At 41.7% G+C, this 18,227-nt stretch overlaps 1 protein-coding gene across 1 annotated transcript in view; it reads right to left on the reverse strand.

The window, feature by feature from the left end:
• Positions 1-592: 592 nt before the first annotated feature.
• The window catches only part of LOC146829594 (rho GTPase-activating protein 20-like), a 462,099-nt gene continuing 444,464 nt past the window's right edge, over positions 593-18,227 (reverse strand). Inside the window, exon 15 of the mRNA XM_085608292.1 lies at positions 593-3,653. Coding sequence (XP_085464418.1) covers positions 1,921-3,653 — 1,733 coding nt within the window. The 3' untranslated portion in view covers positions 593-1,920. The remainder of the gene's footprint in view (positions 3,654-18,227) is intronic.

The raw sequence follows: 18,227 nt of genomic DNA on the forward strand, positions 1-18,227 counted from the left end.
GGACCCGGAGCAGCACAGAATTGCATGATGAGCAGCCGAGCTTCCTCACCCGCTCAAGGAGGGCCTTGGGGCCAGGGTATGGCACTCCACTTAAGTTCCTTTCCAGGCCCCACAGACACACCAAGTGGGGGTCCTTCACTGACATCTGTCAATGACAGGCTCCACATGGGTCAAACCAGTTGGGTCTCTTCAGAGACATCCTGAAAAATAGTTAGACTAGTTGTCGACAAAACACTGAAAAAATCCAGTCAAAAAATGACTGAAGGGAGCTTGTGCGGATCAGTGCTGATGGCATGGAAAAGCAGGAACTGAGGTGGCACCTACATGAACACAGTGCATGTCAATTCCAGGGTGGATGACGCAACGCATAGCTGAACAATGCCACCAACCAGCATCCAGAGGGATTGCAAAAAAAAATTCAGTATCTAGTCTGACGCCTGGGGAATATTTTAAGTAAGGAATCTACAGCTAGATGTCTCTCGTGGATATAAGGTATAACGCATTTGCAGCATCCACTAAGCTGTAGCAGAAAGCTTCCAAAGGACATGTCCAAACACAAATGTTGTCAAACAGGTGAATAACACAACATTCCTAAAGCGGGGAATTGTCTGTCTTTTATTGAAATAATTACAACCCTTTTTTGCATTGAAAAGAAAACCAAAACTGTAACATATTTCGTAGTGTTTGTGTGAAAAAAAACAATGATGGTCGAAAATCTGTGATAATGCAATTATTATGTACATCTTTAACCAGTGCACAGCATGTAAGGTCGATGTGATGAAAACGCACAGTGACACAAACACTAGCCAGGTCTTCCTGGGCCTCCAATATTCACAAGGTTTAAGTAATAACAAAACTGAAGCCATCTTTCACTCTATTGGTGGGAAATCCAGATTCAGGTATTGATAAGCCTGGGTTTTCAGTGCTGAAGATGAAAGAAGGCCTAATATATCATATTTACAAATAAAATCAATCATTATAAAAAAGTTCATTCTGGCACACGTTCTAATTAGACAGCCTTTCTCGCTTTTCCTTCTTAAAATTTTGCAACATAATACTTTCTTCAATTAACCGGTTTCTATTTCACTCTTATCATAGTAGCAACTGCGACCAATGGCAACTGAGATTAGTTTTCCTTGAAGCATCATGGGCATGGTCAATGCAGATATGGTAAACACCCACAAAGTCATAATCGTCTCAAAGGTGAAATGACCGTTTTTGGGCCAATGAGACTTACGGGAAGTGCAGCGCCTCTTGAAGCCACATCAATAGGTTCATTCTAACACAGGTAATTATTCAAACAAACACTCAAGCCCCTCCCTTTCTTTCAATATTTTGCAATAAAATATTTTCCTCAATGAATCACTTTCCCTTCCATTCAACATTCTAACTACGTTAGCAGTCCACTCGCCCTCATTCTCCACCCACATACCTCTACATTCCCCAACAATCTTATTTAAAAAGTATATACCCTGCGTACCCAGTAATAACAATTGCCATGACTACACTTTGCATTTCCTGGATTTCTCACTAAAAGGGCTAGGACAGCATCTTGTCTTTCACTGGTGTCAACTTTGTAAAAATATGGGACACAGATATAAGGTGAATATTGTTAGCTTGCAGCAATCAAGATTGCATTGTACAAAGACTGACAATAAAAAAGAAACATGGTAACAATAAATAAAAAAAGTCACTCTAATATGAAAAGGCGCCTCAAATTCAATTCCATGATTCAGGATGACAGGACAATCAATTGGTAGACTGCAACAGAAGGTATAACAGCTTACTAGAACATCTCTTGTAATTACAAGACAGACTCAATGTACACATTCGCTCCACACAATGCTTCCCTGCCCCCACCAGTCAAACTAAAAAACAAGTTATCACATGAACAGGAAGTGCCTTCTGGTAGCCCTTTCCCTACACAAATGTCTCCTCTGCAAAAGTCACTGTTTCTAGGGCTTCCTTTGGCAAGTCAGTGCGTGGCTTGCTCCGCCATTCCGCCGTGGTCTGGATGAGTTCGCTTTCCACTGCCTCTACGTCCGTGCAGCAGTTTTTCGACTCGCTGTGCTTAAAGTACTCCTTGACAGTGTTACGCACTGATGCTGGTAATATGATGCGGATTGTATGGCTGAAGGTGCTGCTGCTCTTACCATGGCTTTTGGGAAACTCTGGTGGTTGGTGTACGTGTTCAGGCAGTGGATGATGGGTGTGCTCTACAGTTTTCTCCCTAGTGATTGTTTTTTTCAAGGTGTGCTTCCATTGGGTTTGCCACTGTGTGCTACCCGTTGCATGGCGGTGTTTACGGGAGACTGAATGAAGAACCAACGGAGTATTTTGTCCATAAAAAACAGTTTGTGGTATCTGAACCTCCACAGCTTGCAAGGTCTTTGACTCAATACCTTCATCTGGGCTGCTGGGAGTATGACTTGCTTCCACTGAATAACTAGGCTTCTCCTGCTCATCCACAGACCTTGTGGGTAGTATGTTTGGTGCCATATAGAAGGCTATCTTTGTACGCTTAAGTGAGTCCTGACCTGCTGGGTGTACATCAAGTTTTTTTATCTCTATATGTTTCACTGAGGTTTCTCTATGCCCTCTCTCAATGTGACCGGAGGCCTCAGTTAAGACACAGTTACTCTCTGTTTGTTGGCTGGTTTCTTGCAAACTTTCTGAGACCTTTTGCTCTACTTCAGACCCAGCTTGGCATGGTATATCTTTTCCCTCAGTTTTCCAATCTGTGCTGTTGATTTGATTTTCCACAGCTGTTGCAATGATTCGAGAAAATCCCTCTGCTTCCCTCATGCTACTGCTACATTCGTCCTCTTTTTCATCATATTCACTGCATGAGTCCAGATCACCAGAATTACTATCTAGATTGAAGGGCAAGGTCATATGCCATTCCTTCAAGACTTTTTTTGAGTTCTCCGGAGAGAGTGTGTTGAGCCTGGCTGATGTACCAAACATGAAGGGGAGAGAAGAAACATCGGTGGGGCTAAAGACAGAGGATTCAGAGCAATAGGAGAAAGCACTGTCCAAAGAGCTGAGTGAGGAAACTGATGGCGAAGGGGTGGAAGACGACAGACTAGACAAACTAGACCTGTTGGATGTATTCTTCTTCTGGGGGCCAAAGTGCTTCATTTTAGAACTGGTCTGAGGTGACCTCCAAAAGTTCTTCCTGGGTCTATTTGTGCCAGGGCTGAGGCTTTCACCAATTAACTTCTGGCTCTCAAGCTGCAACTGCTTGAGCCTTTGGATGTAATCAACATGACTGCGCATTATGGTGGCATCACAGCTCGACTGACGGGCAACTGGCTCATGAGTTTGAACAGGAAGCTGTGAGCTCATGCATACACTTGGTTCTGAGGAGCAACGGTCCCTCGTGGGGTTCAGGGCGCATTTCGAGTCAATGGAGTTGAAGGTGGACTTGTTATAATTGTCAGTACTGTTGTGCTTTCTGGATTTGTTTTGGTAACAGGCTGCAATCTCGCTAAACAGGTCCCAATCCTCTCTCTCTTCATCCAGAAGAGACCCACTTGAAGCACCGAAGAGCTCGCCTTCATCGTTCCTCAGAGGATCTTCTGGCCTTTCCAGATCCGAAGCGGCAAATTCAAGCTCATCGGAGGAATCTTGGTGTTGAAGCAGATGGATGCCTGAAATAAAATTTTAAAGTTTACTTCATGATAATTCTTTTTAAATATATATATTTTATTGGTGTTAAACAACATGACGACACCACACAATTCACAAGTTATCGCTAGCCAAAGACAGGAACTACATCACATGCAATATTCTTCACAGTAAATGATACACTTCTACCAAAGCAGCATCATAACACACATTCTCAGTAGTAAACAATATTCCAGTGTTACAGTCTAAGTCGTGCGTCATATCTCAACTAGGGTGCTGGTCTTTTCTCATACCGGTTTACTATAGTATTCATACACACAATCATCATTTTGATCTACAGCAGTCAGATGCGCCTACCTGATCATTAACTCCTGCTATCTCCCCGACTCCGCATCTTGATGTAACCTACCTTACCATGTGTATTTCTCAGGATTAGGATCCCGAAGCCACTGATCTCTTCCACTGTAATGCTGTTCTCCTCTTAGCTAGTACCACCTCTAATTCCACTACTGGGATCAGTACCAGGTCACCTTTCTTACAAGGTACTAATCCTAGTAGGAAGCGGTGCACGTTCACCCGCAGCTTAAAGCCAGTTGGAAGAGACTCATTTTATACCACCTCCGTCCAGAACGTTTGTATTATTCAATAGTCTATACTACAGTTGAATGTAAATACCAGTGCTTATTATATTTTTGGGGCAATTCAGTAATGTAATCCGGATTAATCCTAGGCATCACCTAGTTAGTAATATACATTGTGTGTAAACATTTAAAGCTGATCAGTCTAGCTGTAGCATTTATGGTTACCTATCACCAATTCGCATACACCATGGGCTCATCATGTGCTGGTTTAGTTCACTTATCTCTTCCCCTAAATCTGCATTCCATGCCACCTCCAAGTGATCAAGGCTCTTACTTTCTGTAGGATATAATGTCCATACAAGCCTTTCTTCGCTCCCAAACCCAGTGTCACATGATTGATATTATGGAATTATAGTAACTATTCACGTATGCGTGAGGAAGATGGAACTGCTAACCTCCCACTTGGAGCATATTTCTGAGAACCCCAACAATCGCACCCTCTTCATCTACATCTTCCAGCTGTTGAGGTTTTGTTCTATCGTGAGCTCTCCCCTTAAATGTAGGCAAGTCTGCTTAACTGTGTCATATACACACATCTAAAACACTCTTGTGAGTGGTTTTGATTGACTTCTTCAAGAGCAGTGGTAACTAATTTGTTGAATTAGTCTACTGGTCAGGTCAGTGATATCCTTTGTCATCTAGGGCAACACATATCGGAGCTGTGCATCTCTATAACACAGTCTAAAAATAGTGCTAACTTGTCTCCCTCAGACCAGTACAATCTCATAAATGTCAAGCATATTCTGCCTGACTCTTCCCAGTATAACCGCATCACCGAGCCTAACCTGCAGAAGTACATCTCTAGGACCCCTCATCTTGCTTAATGCAGTTCACCCAATCAGTTACATTGGGTTTATCAGCACTTGTCTACATTTCTCTCAAGAGATCTGAGCTGCATTTCCAAATTCCTCTTAGCAACTTTGCCGGGACCATAACTCATATGTATATTCAAATATCTAAATGGTGTTGTCTGCAGTATCAGTGGAGATTTCCTGGGGACATCTAGATACACACCGGGGCGGGTGATACAATGTAGACTTCGTTAAATTCAGCTTGAGGCCAGATAATGGCCAAACATCACTTAGAGAGGCTTCAACTCTGCGTTGGGTCTCAGCCGGGATTCTAATCGACAACAAAATGTCATCAATATATAGGGATAATATATGGAGTGCATTTCTTGCCCTTACTCTGTCTCCCATAAGTCTAGACCTGAATGTGATTCCCAATGCGAAAACTAACAGGGGCAGAGACCAATCATGTTTCACCCCACATGCAATACTCCATCTGTCAGTTATCGTTTTGTTAGCTTCTACCTGGCCAAGACCCCTGTGTATAATAGCAACAACCATCACAGGTGCAACTCACATTTTCCAAATCTATTAAGTGCATCAAATATAAAGGCCCTAATTATGATGCCGGTCGGACGAGTGTTTGATCGGCATTGTGTCGGAATGTAAACCGACCGACCAACTAGTAATCGGCGGTTCCATCTGACGAATTTGGATGTGACCACCCATGAGGCGGTAGTAAACATCCATTTTCCTAATGCGGCTTGTGCAGCGGGTGGAAATGGGGGGCTGCACAACCCGCATTAAGAAAATGAATGTTAACAAACTTCCATGCACCGTGAGGTGCCCAGCACGTGGGGTATTGATGTTTCGGTGAGCACCACATGTGCCCCCCAGGCCTCTTAGCGAATGCCCTGATTGGGACCCCCAATGTCCGTTTCCGACAGCCATTAAAAGGCTGCCTGAAACATTCATTGTAATTCCTATGGCAGTGCCTGAGTGGGCACCGCCCCAATTTAGGGGATTATTTTCCGCCCGTTGGGATAGGTAGCCGTCGGTATCTCCACCCACTGCCTCTGACTGCCGCATCATAATGCGACAGTCGGACGACTGCATGTAAAGATGTCGGTCAGATCACAACTGACAGGCCGTCAGATGTGATCCGACTGACAATGTATGACAATGTAATCGGCCCTACAGTGTCAATCCACCATATTAAAGGCCTCCTAGGCCCGAGGCCCCATATCTAGTAGCAAGAATGCTTTCCTAATATTAAAGGTGGAATTAAAGACTCACACAAATCCCTTTTGAGCCATGTACATTGTACTCCTACCAAACGCCTCAACAAGATTTTGCTCAGAATCTTATTGACAACGTTTATCATCAAAAGTGGTATAACTCATAATTAAATGGGTATTTCCCTTTATTCGAGAGCAACAACATGCCACCACTGTCTACCTCAGTCTGTCCAGCAGTGTTCCTTTTCTGTAGGAGTGTGAGAAATTCACACAATTTACTTTTCAGTAATTGTATGAAATGTCAGTAAAATTACAAAACATTTGGTGAAATGCAAAAGACTGGCTTCTGGTATGGTATTTGTAGTATGTCACATGTTATTTATTCATTGTAATATGTCACTTGTTATTTATTCATCGCCTGCTCCTTTAATTATCCTTATTCCACCATTGGAATCTTAAATCACTGTTATTCCAAGTTTTGTTCCCACAACAGTTGCGGTTTGATCTTTCATTTCTTTCAGCCGTGGGCTCCCTACCTTGTAACCTAAAATAAATCCTTCTATCTAAATCAAGACGGAGTGGACAGAAGAACGATTATTATTACTGATACGTTGTAGTACAATTTGGTACCAGGAGTGGGGTTGCCGTTTCGAAGGTCAAACCTGGATCGGATTTGCTGGAGCCCACCGGTTTCTAACTTTTGGTCTCGGCCCATCAGAACTGCTGTTCCTTAAGGTGGGTCAGACACTTATTTGAAGATAAAGGATATATATATTTTGCAACGATATTGCCACGATCTTATCCTCACCGTTATTCATGCGCGCACTCACCCTTCAAACGTCAACTCTTCTACTCACCTTTGTGCCGTCATCCTGGATCCATTACGCTCATAAGTTCCAGTCTCTTCTTCCCTTCCTTCGGAAGTTTAGAGCGAAGCTGGCAGAGGATTGTGGGATTCGTGCCAACGTCACCGTGCAGAACGTAAGAGTTTGAGTAAGCGCGGAATGCAGAGGATTATGGGAGCGTGTTGACGCTATACGTTAAGCAGCCATTTTGAGTAAGTCGGGAAGTTATTTACTGTTACTTCCGACTTTATCTTTTCAACTTCGTCATTTTAAACGATCGTGTGACGCCTCATTCGGTGATTCACACACCTATATGACTTTTGAAAATTTTCACTCCGAATTTTGTACTGCAATCATTTCTTTCTACGTCAAGATAATACAGAATTGTCTCCTTCAACTACTTGTGATCGACTAGTTAGTCTACATTTCAGTTATTCCACATTTATTGCGCATCTTATATTATTTATTCTTGTGGCATCATAAACTATCTCTGTTTTACAACAAGTATCATTATGGCAACTGCTCAAGGTGTCATCCAACCTGCACCTTTTCTACAGAAACCAGGGAAACCAGAACTAAAATGGGGGGGAATGGCTAAAAGATTTCGAAAATTATTTGACTGCAATTGATACGGATAGCTACACACCTACAAGGAAATTAGCACTATTACTTGACCATTTGGGTGCTGCTGGATGCAGAGTATTTGAAAACCTTACACATTTCCCTGCACCTGTGTCCCAAGATGCTACTTGGAACGTTTTCATTGAGGCTAAATTAGGCATGGGGAAACAATACTCAGACTCAACAAGTGTTCTCTTAGAGAGATTTAATTTTGCAATGTGCAAACAATCCTCAGAAGGATCGGTGGAGGATTATATTGCAAGTTTAAGAGTTCTAACTGAGAAATGTGATTTTGGTGCTAATGTTGATACCTATATAAGAGATCAATTTGTGTTTTATTGTTACTCAAAGAAAATACAAGAACGTCTACTCACCTCTTGCAATCCTACTTTGGCTGAAAAAAATCGATATCGCTAAAAGTATACACAACCTGTCAATCCTCAAACTATGAATTTTGTTTCTGAAGAAAACACCGTTTGTGCTATAAATTCTAAACAAAATTCTGAGAGAAGATATTAAAAATCAACTTACGAGACCACAATTAATTTGTTTCTGGTGTGGTTCAAGAAATCACATTGGAAACAATCCGACCTGTCCCGCCTTAGGAAAGAAATGTGTTAAATGCCAGAAATGTGGACATTTCCAAAATGTATGTAACAAAAGATCAAACACTGCTTTCAATAACCCTAATAGCAATTCTAGCAGTCAGAATTGCTAATGTTACTGTTGATGCTCCTGAGGTTCAAGATTGCACTTCTCAATTCACTAATATTGTAGTCACGATTGATGTCCCCGAGTGTTCTGACAAGCCCATCAAAGGGCCGTTTGTTGATATTTCCATTGATAACAAAGTTATTTTAGCCATGGCGGATTCAGGTGCCCCAGTCATTATTCTTGCAGACACTACATTCTACAAATTATGGCCTGACAGCCTACCACTAATTGCTCCCGACATCAACCCAAAAGCATTTGGGGAACAAGATATTGATTTAGTGGAATCTTTTGGGGACATACTCGCGTGTTTCGGTAGGTCGATCAAAACTAAAATTTATGTAGCAGTTAAAGGCAGAGATATCATCGGATGGAAGGATCTTGCTTTTTTAGGCATCATTCTGCGTCCTGGACAAAATCCTCCCATTGTACCGGGTGATTTGCCTTCCAACATACTATCCATCATTGATCAAGATTCTGTCATCAATAAGTTCGCACAATCTTTTCCCAACGTATTCAAAAATTCAGTGGGCACTGTCAAAGGTTTTGAACATACTATTCTATCAAAAGAAACGCCATTCCCATAGTACACAAAGTAAGGCCTATTCCTTTCGGTGTAAGAGATGACTTTAAAGCCCTCTTAACCAACCTTCAAACTGAAGGCATCATTGCCCCACTAGATGCCTCTGAATGGATTTCTCCTGTAGTTTTGTGGAAAAAAAACCAAAATATCCTCGTAGATTGTCCCCCCTTACCACATATCCACGAAATGTTAGCCAATATTGGCAAATCCAAATTCTTCTCAACTATCGATTTGCATTCAGCATGCCATCAAATCCAACTTTCATCTAATTCCCAACGACTCACTGCTTTTGTAACGCCTTTTGGTGCCTTCAAATACTTGAGGTTACCTTTTGGTCTCGCATCTGCTGCGAGTGTTTTCCAAAAACTTATGGACAATCTTTTTGGTGAATTTAGTCAAGTGCAGGCATTTCAAGATGACATTTTAGTCCACACAGAAACTAAAGAGGAGCACTTACTTATCCTCAACAAAGTATTTTCAATCTAACAAGACAAAGGCATGACCATAAAAGCTAACAAATGCAAATTGCTGGTTCGTGAAGTTGAATATTTGGGGCATCTGATTTCTAACGAAGGCATCAAACCTAATTTTTGCAATACTGAAGCCATACACAATGCTCCTCCTCCTCCTACCGATAAAGACGCTTTGCGTTCTTTCCTTGGTCTTTGTGAGTATTATGCCAGGTTTGTGCCTGGCTACGCACAAATAATACAACCATTGAGGTGTCTACTCAAAAAAGGTTGCAAATTTGTATGGAACGAGACACTTCAAGAAAATTTTAGTAAAGTTAAACTGTTAGTCATAAATACGCCTGCACTACACCCTTTTGTTCCAAAAGCCAGTCCTTTCATGTCAGTGAATGCAAGCCAAAAAGGCCTCGGTGCAGTATTTGGCCAGTGGGTAGATGGTAAAGAGAGTACTATTGCCTTTGCATCTCGTGCTTTAACACCCACCGAATGCAACTATAGTACCATTGAACGTGAAGCACTTGCCATTGTTTGGGCTGTCCAAAAATGTAAAACCTACATTTGGGGTATTCCTTGTGAAATATTTACCGATCACAAACCTTTAGTCTTTCTACTTTCTGGTAATGGGTTAGGAAAGTCATCTGCAAGACTGGTAAGATTACTTTCTAAACTACAGGAGTACAATCTCACGATAAAATACATCCAAGGTGGGAAAAATGTACGTGCAGACTGTCTCTCTCGCATTCCCCTTCCCGATTGTTAGTGAAGGTGAAGATCATTTTAGTAAAGATTGTGTCGTTGGTGTAATTGATGCTGTTGCTATGAGTTCGAACAATATCTCTCAGGATGAATGGGCATCTGCTATGGCACTAGATGAAACTCTTAAAAAAGTCTAAATATACATTAAAACTAAATGGCCTAATTTAAAAGTCTTAATAACAAACTAAAATCCTTTGCACAAATCAGTGAAGAACTCTCATTTAAAAATAGAGTTTGTGTCAGGAATGGACTTTTTATTCCTCCAGTTTCACTAAGAGACAAAATCATAAATTTTGCACATGAGGGCCACTTAGGTACCTCTGCAACTTGCAAAAAACTTAAGAGCATTTATTGGTGGCCAAGCTTAGACAAACAAGTAAGTCTTTTTATAGAGAATTGTTCTACCTGCGTTGTTTCTGACAAACACTGGAAGACTAACAAAAAACCTTTATTTCCTGTGCCATTTCCTGATCTCCCTTGGGATAAAATAGCTGTAGATTTTTCCAGACCATTCTCCTTACTGCCATCAGATAAAAGATATTGCATTGTTGCAATTAATTACCATTCAAAATGGGTTTACTATTCATTTGTACAAGCAGCGAATTCTTCCACAGTTATATCTTTTCTACAAAATATTTTTAAAATTGAAGGCACTCCAAATTGTGTTGTCACCGACAATGGCCAAACTTTTCTGTCTAATCAAGTTACTGATTTCTTACAAAGCCATGATGTACAACATCTCAAAGTTGCCTTATATAGTCCTTCTTCAGATGGACTTGTTGAGAGAGCGAACCGGTTCATAAAAGAAGGGGTCCAAACTGCCCTAGCGTCTAATGTTGATGTGGGTGACTTTTTACAAAATAAAATATGGGCATATCTTAATACAACACATTCCACTACTAACGTTACACCATTTAAAGCTCTTAGAGGCAGAAAAGCAAATTCCAAACTTATGCTGAGATGGTTCAACAATTTGGCATCAGGTTCTGCTTTACAAAAGAAAAGAAACATGTTGACGGATCCTCAAACGACAAAAAAGACTGTTGCTGATAAACAGCTAACACAAAATAAATATCATGATGGACACTCTAAATTTCAACATACTGACCTTAAAACTAATGATTGGGTTCTCATCAAAAAACCATTTAAAGTATGTAAAGGTCAGTCTAGATTTACCTTACCTGTTCGTGTAATTAAAGATACAAAACCCTCTGTTCTTTTAGAAAACAGAGGATGGTGGAGTAAGAACAATGTTGTTAAAGTTACTAAATCTCAAGTTCATATCTTCAACAATGTCTATGCCAACAGGGATGTTGAAAATGATTCTGATTTCACTTTTGGTCCTGGCTTTGACATCACCTCTACCCAAACTGGTAACCCTACTATATCTACTCATAATCCTCCTTCATGTTCTTCACAAGATGTTACACCTACTCATTCCTCTGTTATTGACGCAAATGTACGCAACCATCGCATCTGCAAGTTACCCATCAAGCTCAGAGATTATGTATTGTATTAATATTTATCTGTATATTTATTTATTTTTATTTTTTGATGGGAGGGGGGTATGGAGTAGGTCACATGTTATTTATTCATTGTAGTATGTCACTTGTTATATATTCATCGCCTGCTCCTTTAATTATCCTTATTCCACCATTGGAATCTCAAGTCCCTGTTATTCCAAGTTCTGTTCCCCACGACAGTTGCGGTTTGATCTTTCATCTGTCAGCACCTCTGCCGTGGGCTCCCTACCTTGTAACCTAAAATAAATCCTTCTATCTAAATCAAGACGGAGTGGACAGAAGATCGTTTATTATTACTGATACGTTGTACTACAGTATTTTAGCATCATTGGTGTCTTTGTATCCACTTGGGACGCAAGGACACATCGTGTGCTAAAAAATGTAGTGCAAACCAGCATTGCACTATTCTGCATTGGTTATTGTCTGCCAGATGATTTTGTTTATCTTTATTTTATTTACATATTGTACACTCTGCAGAAGTAAATTGCTTTAAGGTGCCAAGGCTTAAGGATGATTATTGCTGGACTGGCCTGTATTGTTCTAGAGACAGGTGAAGCAAAATGAGATTAAGTAGACATGTTTCGCAGGATTATCAAGGTCAGGACACTGTATAATAGTGGCCATACCTTGGCAGGCATGGCCAAATAGGCTGAGTGTACCTCCAGAATTTCGAGATAGGATTCTTGATTGCGTCAAACATCATGAATACACAATATATATATATATATATATATATATATATATATATATATATATATATATATATATATATATATATATATATATATATATATATATATATATATTCACTGAAAAAACCATAGGTTTCACACATGTTATAGTTAGCTGGACATTTTACTGATAAAAAACCAATGAAATTCCCCCGTTATAGTTACTGTAGGCAACTATAACTCACGCGACCGCAATCCTCTGCTGATGCTAATACTGTATTTAGACACTTATTTGCCCATGTCTTCTTCCATTAAATTTTAGCTATACATATATTACAAATATTTTTTTTTCATAAAGACACATATGTCATCAGCAGAGGATTACGGTCGCGTGAGTTATAGTTGCCTACAGTAACTATAACGGGGGAATTTCATTGGTTTTTTATCAGTAAAATGTCCAGCTAACTATAACATGTGTGAAACCTATGGTTTTTTCAGTGAATTAGCAAGGTTTTTTAAATGCTAATTCCTAACTATAACGTGTGTGAAACCTATGGTTTTTTCAGTGAATTTGTACGGTTTTTTAAATGCTAATTTATTTATGTATTATTTTTTATATATTTATTTTACAATAAACTACGTATTAAAAATTATTATTATTTTTTTTTTTGGTTTTCACCCTGCGAATTATTTTTTTTTTTTTGCAAAAAAAAAAATTTTTTTTTTGTGTTTTTCAGGGTGCGCGCACTGTGCGCGCACCCCCGCGATTTTTAAAAAAAAAAAAATTTTTTTTTTGCCTTCGGGGTCCTTCAGGGACCCCCTGACAAAGGCTAGGGGGTCAGGAACTCTCTACCCTGCCCCCTTTTCACGTTCGCCACCTTCCTTTTTCACTCTCGCACTGAAAACAAACAAAATGGCGGCCGACACTTCCTGATTTCGACCGATTCGAACGTTGACTAACATGTAACCACCAATCAGAATTACGCTCGCGCACGTTAGGGTGCTCGCACGGTGCTCGCACGGTGCGCGCACCCTGCGCGCATATATATATATATATGCTTTTAAATGCTATTTTCTCCGGAAATACTGAACAGATTTACACCAGACCTACAAAAGGCACTTCCTTGACCTAGGGACTACCTCTCTGCCAAATTTTGAGTAATTCTGTTCAGCCGTTCGGGCTGTAGCTCGTTCTAAAGGTCCTATGGAAAAATGCATGGGAAAAACGCGTTTTGGGACCCCCCTTTTATCTCAGCCCCCGCTTGACGGATCCCCCCGAGACTTTCAGGGTAGGAGCGGAGCGTAGCGCCCCACCTATTTTGAGAAATTCGCGAGGATTCGTCGACCGGCGCCAAAGTTATTCAAAATAGAATGTTGAGGTTTTCCTATGGAAACGTGGTCCTAACTATAACTACCTACTGGCGACCGCCAGTAGGTAATATATATATATATATATATATATATATATATATATATATATATATATATATATATATATATATATATATATATATCTCAGCCCTGGGGCCCAGCCTTTTTAATTGTAATTTTATTTTTTCAACTAAAAGGGAGGGCCCCCTTCTGGGCCAATTTCAGCCACTGGGACCCCATCCTCTAGGACCTTGCCTCTATTTAATTACTTTTTAGAGAAATTAATAATGGGAGGGGCGTGAGGCTCCACTCCTGGGCCGATTTTTGGCCCAGGGACCCCATCCCCCGGGGCACCAGCCTCTAGTGTGGGTGCCCTGGTCCCACCCAGGGCCCCCATTTTTTTGTATTAGAGGCCACAGAGGTGAGCCTCAAGATCCCCCCAATCCCTGCTGGCTCCCCGTCTCCTGCAGGAGCCCGCATTGCTTTGACACTGAGGGAGCGAACATGCAGCTTCCTCTATGTCAAAGCAATTATGCACCACTTTGAGCAAGTGAGAGTAAAATGCTCTTGTTGGCTCAAAGCAGAGCACAGTTTGCTATTGCTTGGCAGGAGCGGTAAAGCTCCCACCAAGCGATAGCAAACAGCTATGTCCCAGAGGAGTCACCCTGGGATATAACAGGAGCCGGGCTGGGGGCTGGCGGTCCCCAGGGCCCTCTAGGGCTCCAGGAAGGGGGCCGTGTGGGCACCTTCCTTTGCAGGTTCCAGTCCCAAAAAAGTGGTGGTTGCCAGGGCTGTGTGGGACAGCGCAGTCCCCCACCTTCATTATTACCATTTGGGCCGGAGAGGTGGCCATACAGGCCTCCACAGCACTCATTTTACAAATAGCTCCTGCGAGTTGGGGATACCCAGGGCTGCGCGGGGGAGGGCATGCGTGCTCCCTGCCTCATTTTATTGTTTGCTCCGGCAGGGCCAGACTGGGAACCGAAACTGGCCCTGGCAAACTGCTCGATCGGCCCCCGGGGAGAAGGATGGGAATGCGGCTGAGCTGTTTGCTATTTTGTTACAGGGGTCTGATATTGCCAGCCCCCTGTAACAAAAACTGCCCCCTAGGGGCCCAAGACAGGCCCCCACTCTGGCAGCCTACTGGGAAAATGGCCGGTTCCCGCTACTGCCAATCCAGCCCTGTGCTCCGGTGGCGTGGCAGTCCCTGGAGCGTCCTGCCTGGGCACCCTCCACAAAATGAATAAACACTGCCACCGGGATTTGGCCCACCCGGGGGCTTCATAAAAAGATGCCCGGGAGCCTGCACGTGTGGTTTTAAAAATGTTAGCTGCAGATCTGTGGGTCCAACTGCAAATTTGTGGCAACATTCAATTAGGAAAAATACTTTTAACCCCCGGCAGGGTCCCTGTGGAACCCCCCCACCATATCTGGGGGGTCAGGGTATTCCTACCCTGCCCCCTTTTCCTTATTTTTTACTTTTTTTGTGCGACAAAGCTTCGAGCCGAGTCCCAAGATGGCTACTTAAAAGTGAGGCAGTCAATCAAATTTCAGTAGGATCCTCAAGTCCAATGCTAGGACTCGCGTCCCCCGATATCTATATTTTTTTTAACCTAAATATCTCTGAAATACTGCACGGATTTAAATCAAATAGTACGCCTGCTGAACCAACATCTAACTTTCTACCAAATTTGGTGCAATTCCGTTCAGCGGTGTGGGCTGTTAAAAAATGTTTTAATCCCTATAGACGTTACGTTGGGAAAACGTGTTTTGGGACCCCCCCTCCCCCCTTTTCTTTCTGCCCTGCTTGAGGGATCACTCCAAAACTTTCAACACAGCAGCTGAATCCCCCCAAAAAATGTATATATATATATACACACACACACATATATATATATTCACTGAAAAAACCATAGGTTTCAGGGATGTTATAGTTAGAAATTTGCATTTAAAAAACCTTAGAAATTCACTGGAAAAAAACACACAGGTTTCAGGGACGTTATAGTTAGTTGGACATTTCACACGTACAAAACCAGAGAAATTCGGACGTTATAGTTAGTAGAGCTAACTATAACTTGCGACCCCGCAATGCACTGCTGATGACATCACATATTACATCATTCATGACATGGTCAGTGACTTCACTGATGACATCTCAAATGACATCACTGATGACATCATCCAGTGACTGTGTGTTTCTGTAAAGTTTAAATAGGTTTTATATATATACCAAGGTGTATTGAAGAATGAGTGGGTGTATAAGTGTCTGGACGGAGGATTTAGTAGGTGCGTGACTGACTGTATAAGTGAGTGATTAAATGTGTCTTACTGAATGCATGGGTTAGTGCCTGATACAAGACATTCACAAAGTTTAGTTTGTCAGCTGGTGTGTAAGCGGTTGCATGGGTTGGTGAGTAGCTAAATGAGGATCTATATGGGTTATTGATTGGTTGTCTGAGTATCTGTGTGGGTGCCTGGGTGTCTGTGTTGTGACTCTGTGCATAGATGTGCGAGTGGATGATTCACTGGGTGTATGGGTTCAAGAGTGCATCTGTGAAGGGCTGTATGGGTGGGTGAGTGTCTATGGGTGTGTTGGTGAGTGAATGGATGCCGCAGTGGTACATGTGTGAGTAACTTAACTGCATATGTAAAAAGCAGTACATGTGAGTGTTGGAATGTATAAATAACTGTATGTGAGAGTGAGTGATTGTGAGAGTGGCTGTATGGAGCAGTGTGTGGTTGTATTAGTTATTGTATAATAGTGTAAGTATGTGTTAGTATATGTTTGAATAAGTGAGGTGGTGTGTGTATAACTGTATAGGTGAGTAAATGGGAGTGTGATTGATTCTTTGCATGACTGACTAGGTGTGTGAGTAACTCTATGGATGAGTGGCGGTGTGTGAGTGTCTGTATAGACGTGAGTGCATATGATAATGCCGTATTGATGGTTGACTGCATGTATGAGTGACTGTAGGGGTGAATGAGTGGATGTGTGTGTAGACCTAGGAATTAGTGAGTGTATGTACTAACTGGTATTGGTGTGTCTATGGTTTCAAAAATGGTAGTCTGTATTTTAGAGTGGGTGTATCAAAGGTTATATTAGGGTATGAGGAGGTGCATCAGATTATCACATGGATGATGTCACCAGTGATGTTATTTGAGATGTCATCAGTGAGATCACTGACCAGGTCATGAATGATGTAATATGTGACGTCATCAGCAGTGCATTGCGGGGGAACGAGTTATAGTTAGCTTTACTAACTATAACAGACGAATTTCTCCGGTTTTGTACATGTGAAATGTCCAACTAACTATAACGTCCCTGAAACCTGTGTTTTTTTCAGAGACTTTCAAAGGTTTTTTAAATGCTAAATGCTAATTTCTAACTATAACATCCCTGAAACCTATGTTTTTTTCAGTGAATTTTAAAGGTTTTTTAAATGCTAATTTCTAACTATGCCTACAAAGGTAGGACATGTGAAGAAAGAGGAAGAAAAGCGCAGAAAGAAGCAAGACAAATGCAGAAAGACAAAGAGAAGTGCAGGAAGAAGCAAGAGATATGCAGAAAGAACCAACAGAGGAGAAGTAAGTCCTCCTGTGCCCCCAACATTTTGCTGATGGGTACTGTTGGTAACTGACTGACTACCCAGGCCTAGAGTCAGTGCTATGCTAAAAGACACTTAAAATACAGTGAAAACACCTACATACACTAGGGAACACTATGCGTTGGGGTACCCCTGTGATTAGCATGCCCTCCTCTGTATATGCCATGAGTTAATGCCTGGGTCATTGCACGAGTACATGAGTAGTGACTGGATGATTAGAGTGCTACAAAGGGAGTCCATGGTGATTTTATAAGTGCTTAGATTTCAGCAGAGTGATTGGATAAGTACATGGTGCTGGCAGAGTGATTAGAGGAGTGCATGGGTAGAGACAGGGCGATGGCTGGACAGCATGGGTTTTACCTGGGTAATTGCAGGAGTGAATCAGTACTGTGTAGGTGGTTAGAGGTCTACATGGGTAGTGCACATGGGATTGTATAAGTGCATGTGTTAGTGCCTGGGTCATTGCATATGTACATGGGTACTGACTTGATCAAGAGAGTACTGCAAGGAGAGTGCATGGTGAATTTATATGTGCTTGGGTATTGGGGGAGTGATTGGATATGTACATGGTGCTGGCTTGGTGATTGATAGACTGCATGGACAGTGCACAGGTGATTGTACCACTGCATGTGTTAGTGCCTGGGTCATTGCATGAGTACATGGGTAGTGACTGGATAATTAGAGTACTACAAGGAGAGTGCATGGTGAATTTATAAGTGCTTGGCAGAGTGTTTGGATTAGTACATGATAGTGACTGGGTGACTGGAGGAGTGC

The sequence above is a fragment of the Triturus cristatus genome, chromosome 5_2 (genome assembly GCF_964204655.1).
Source record: "Triturus cristatus chromosome 5_2, aTriCri1.1, whole genome shotgun sequence".
Lineage (NCBI taxonomy): Eukaryota > Metazoa > Chordata > Amphibia > Caudata > Salamandridae > Triturus > Triturus cristatus.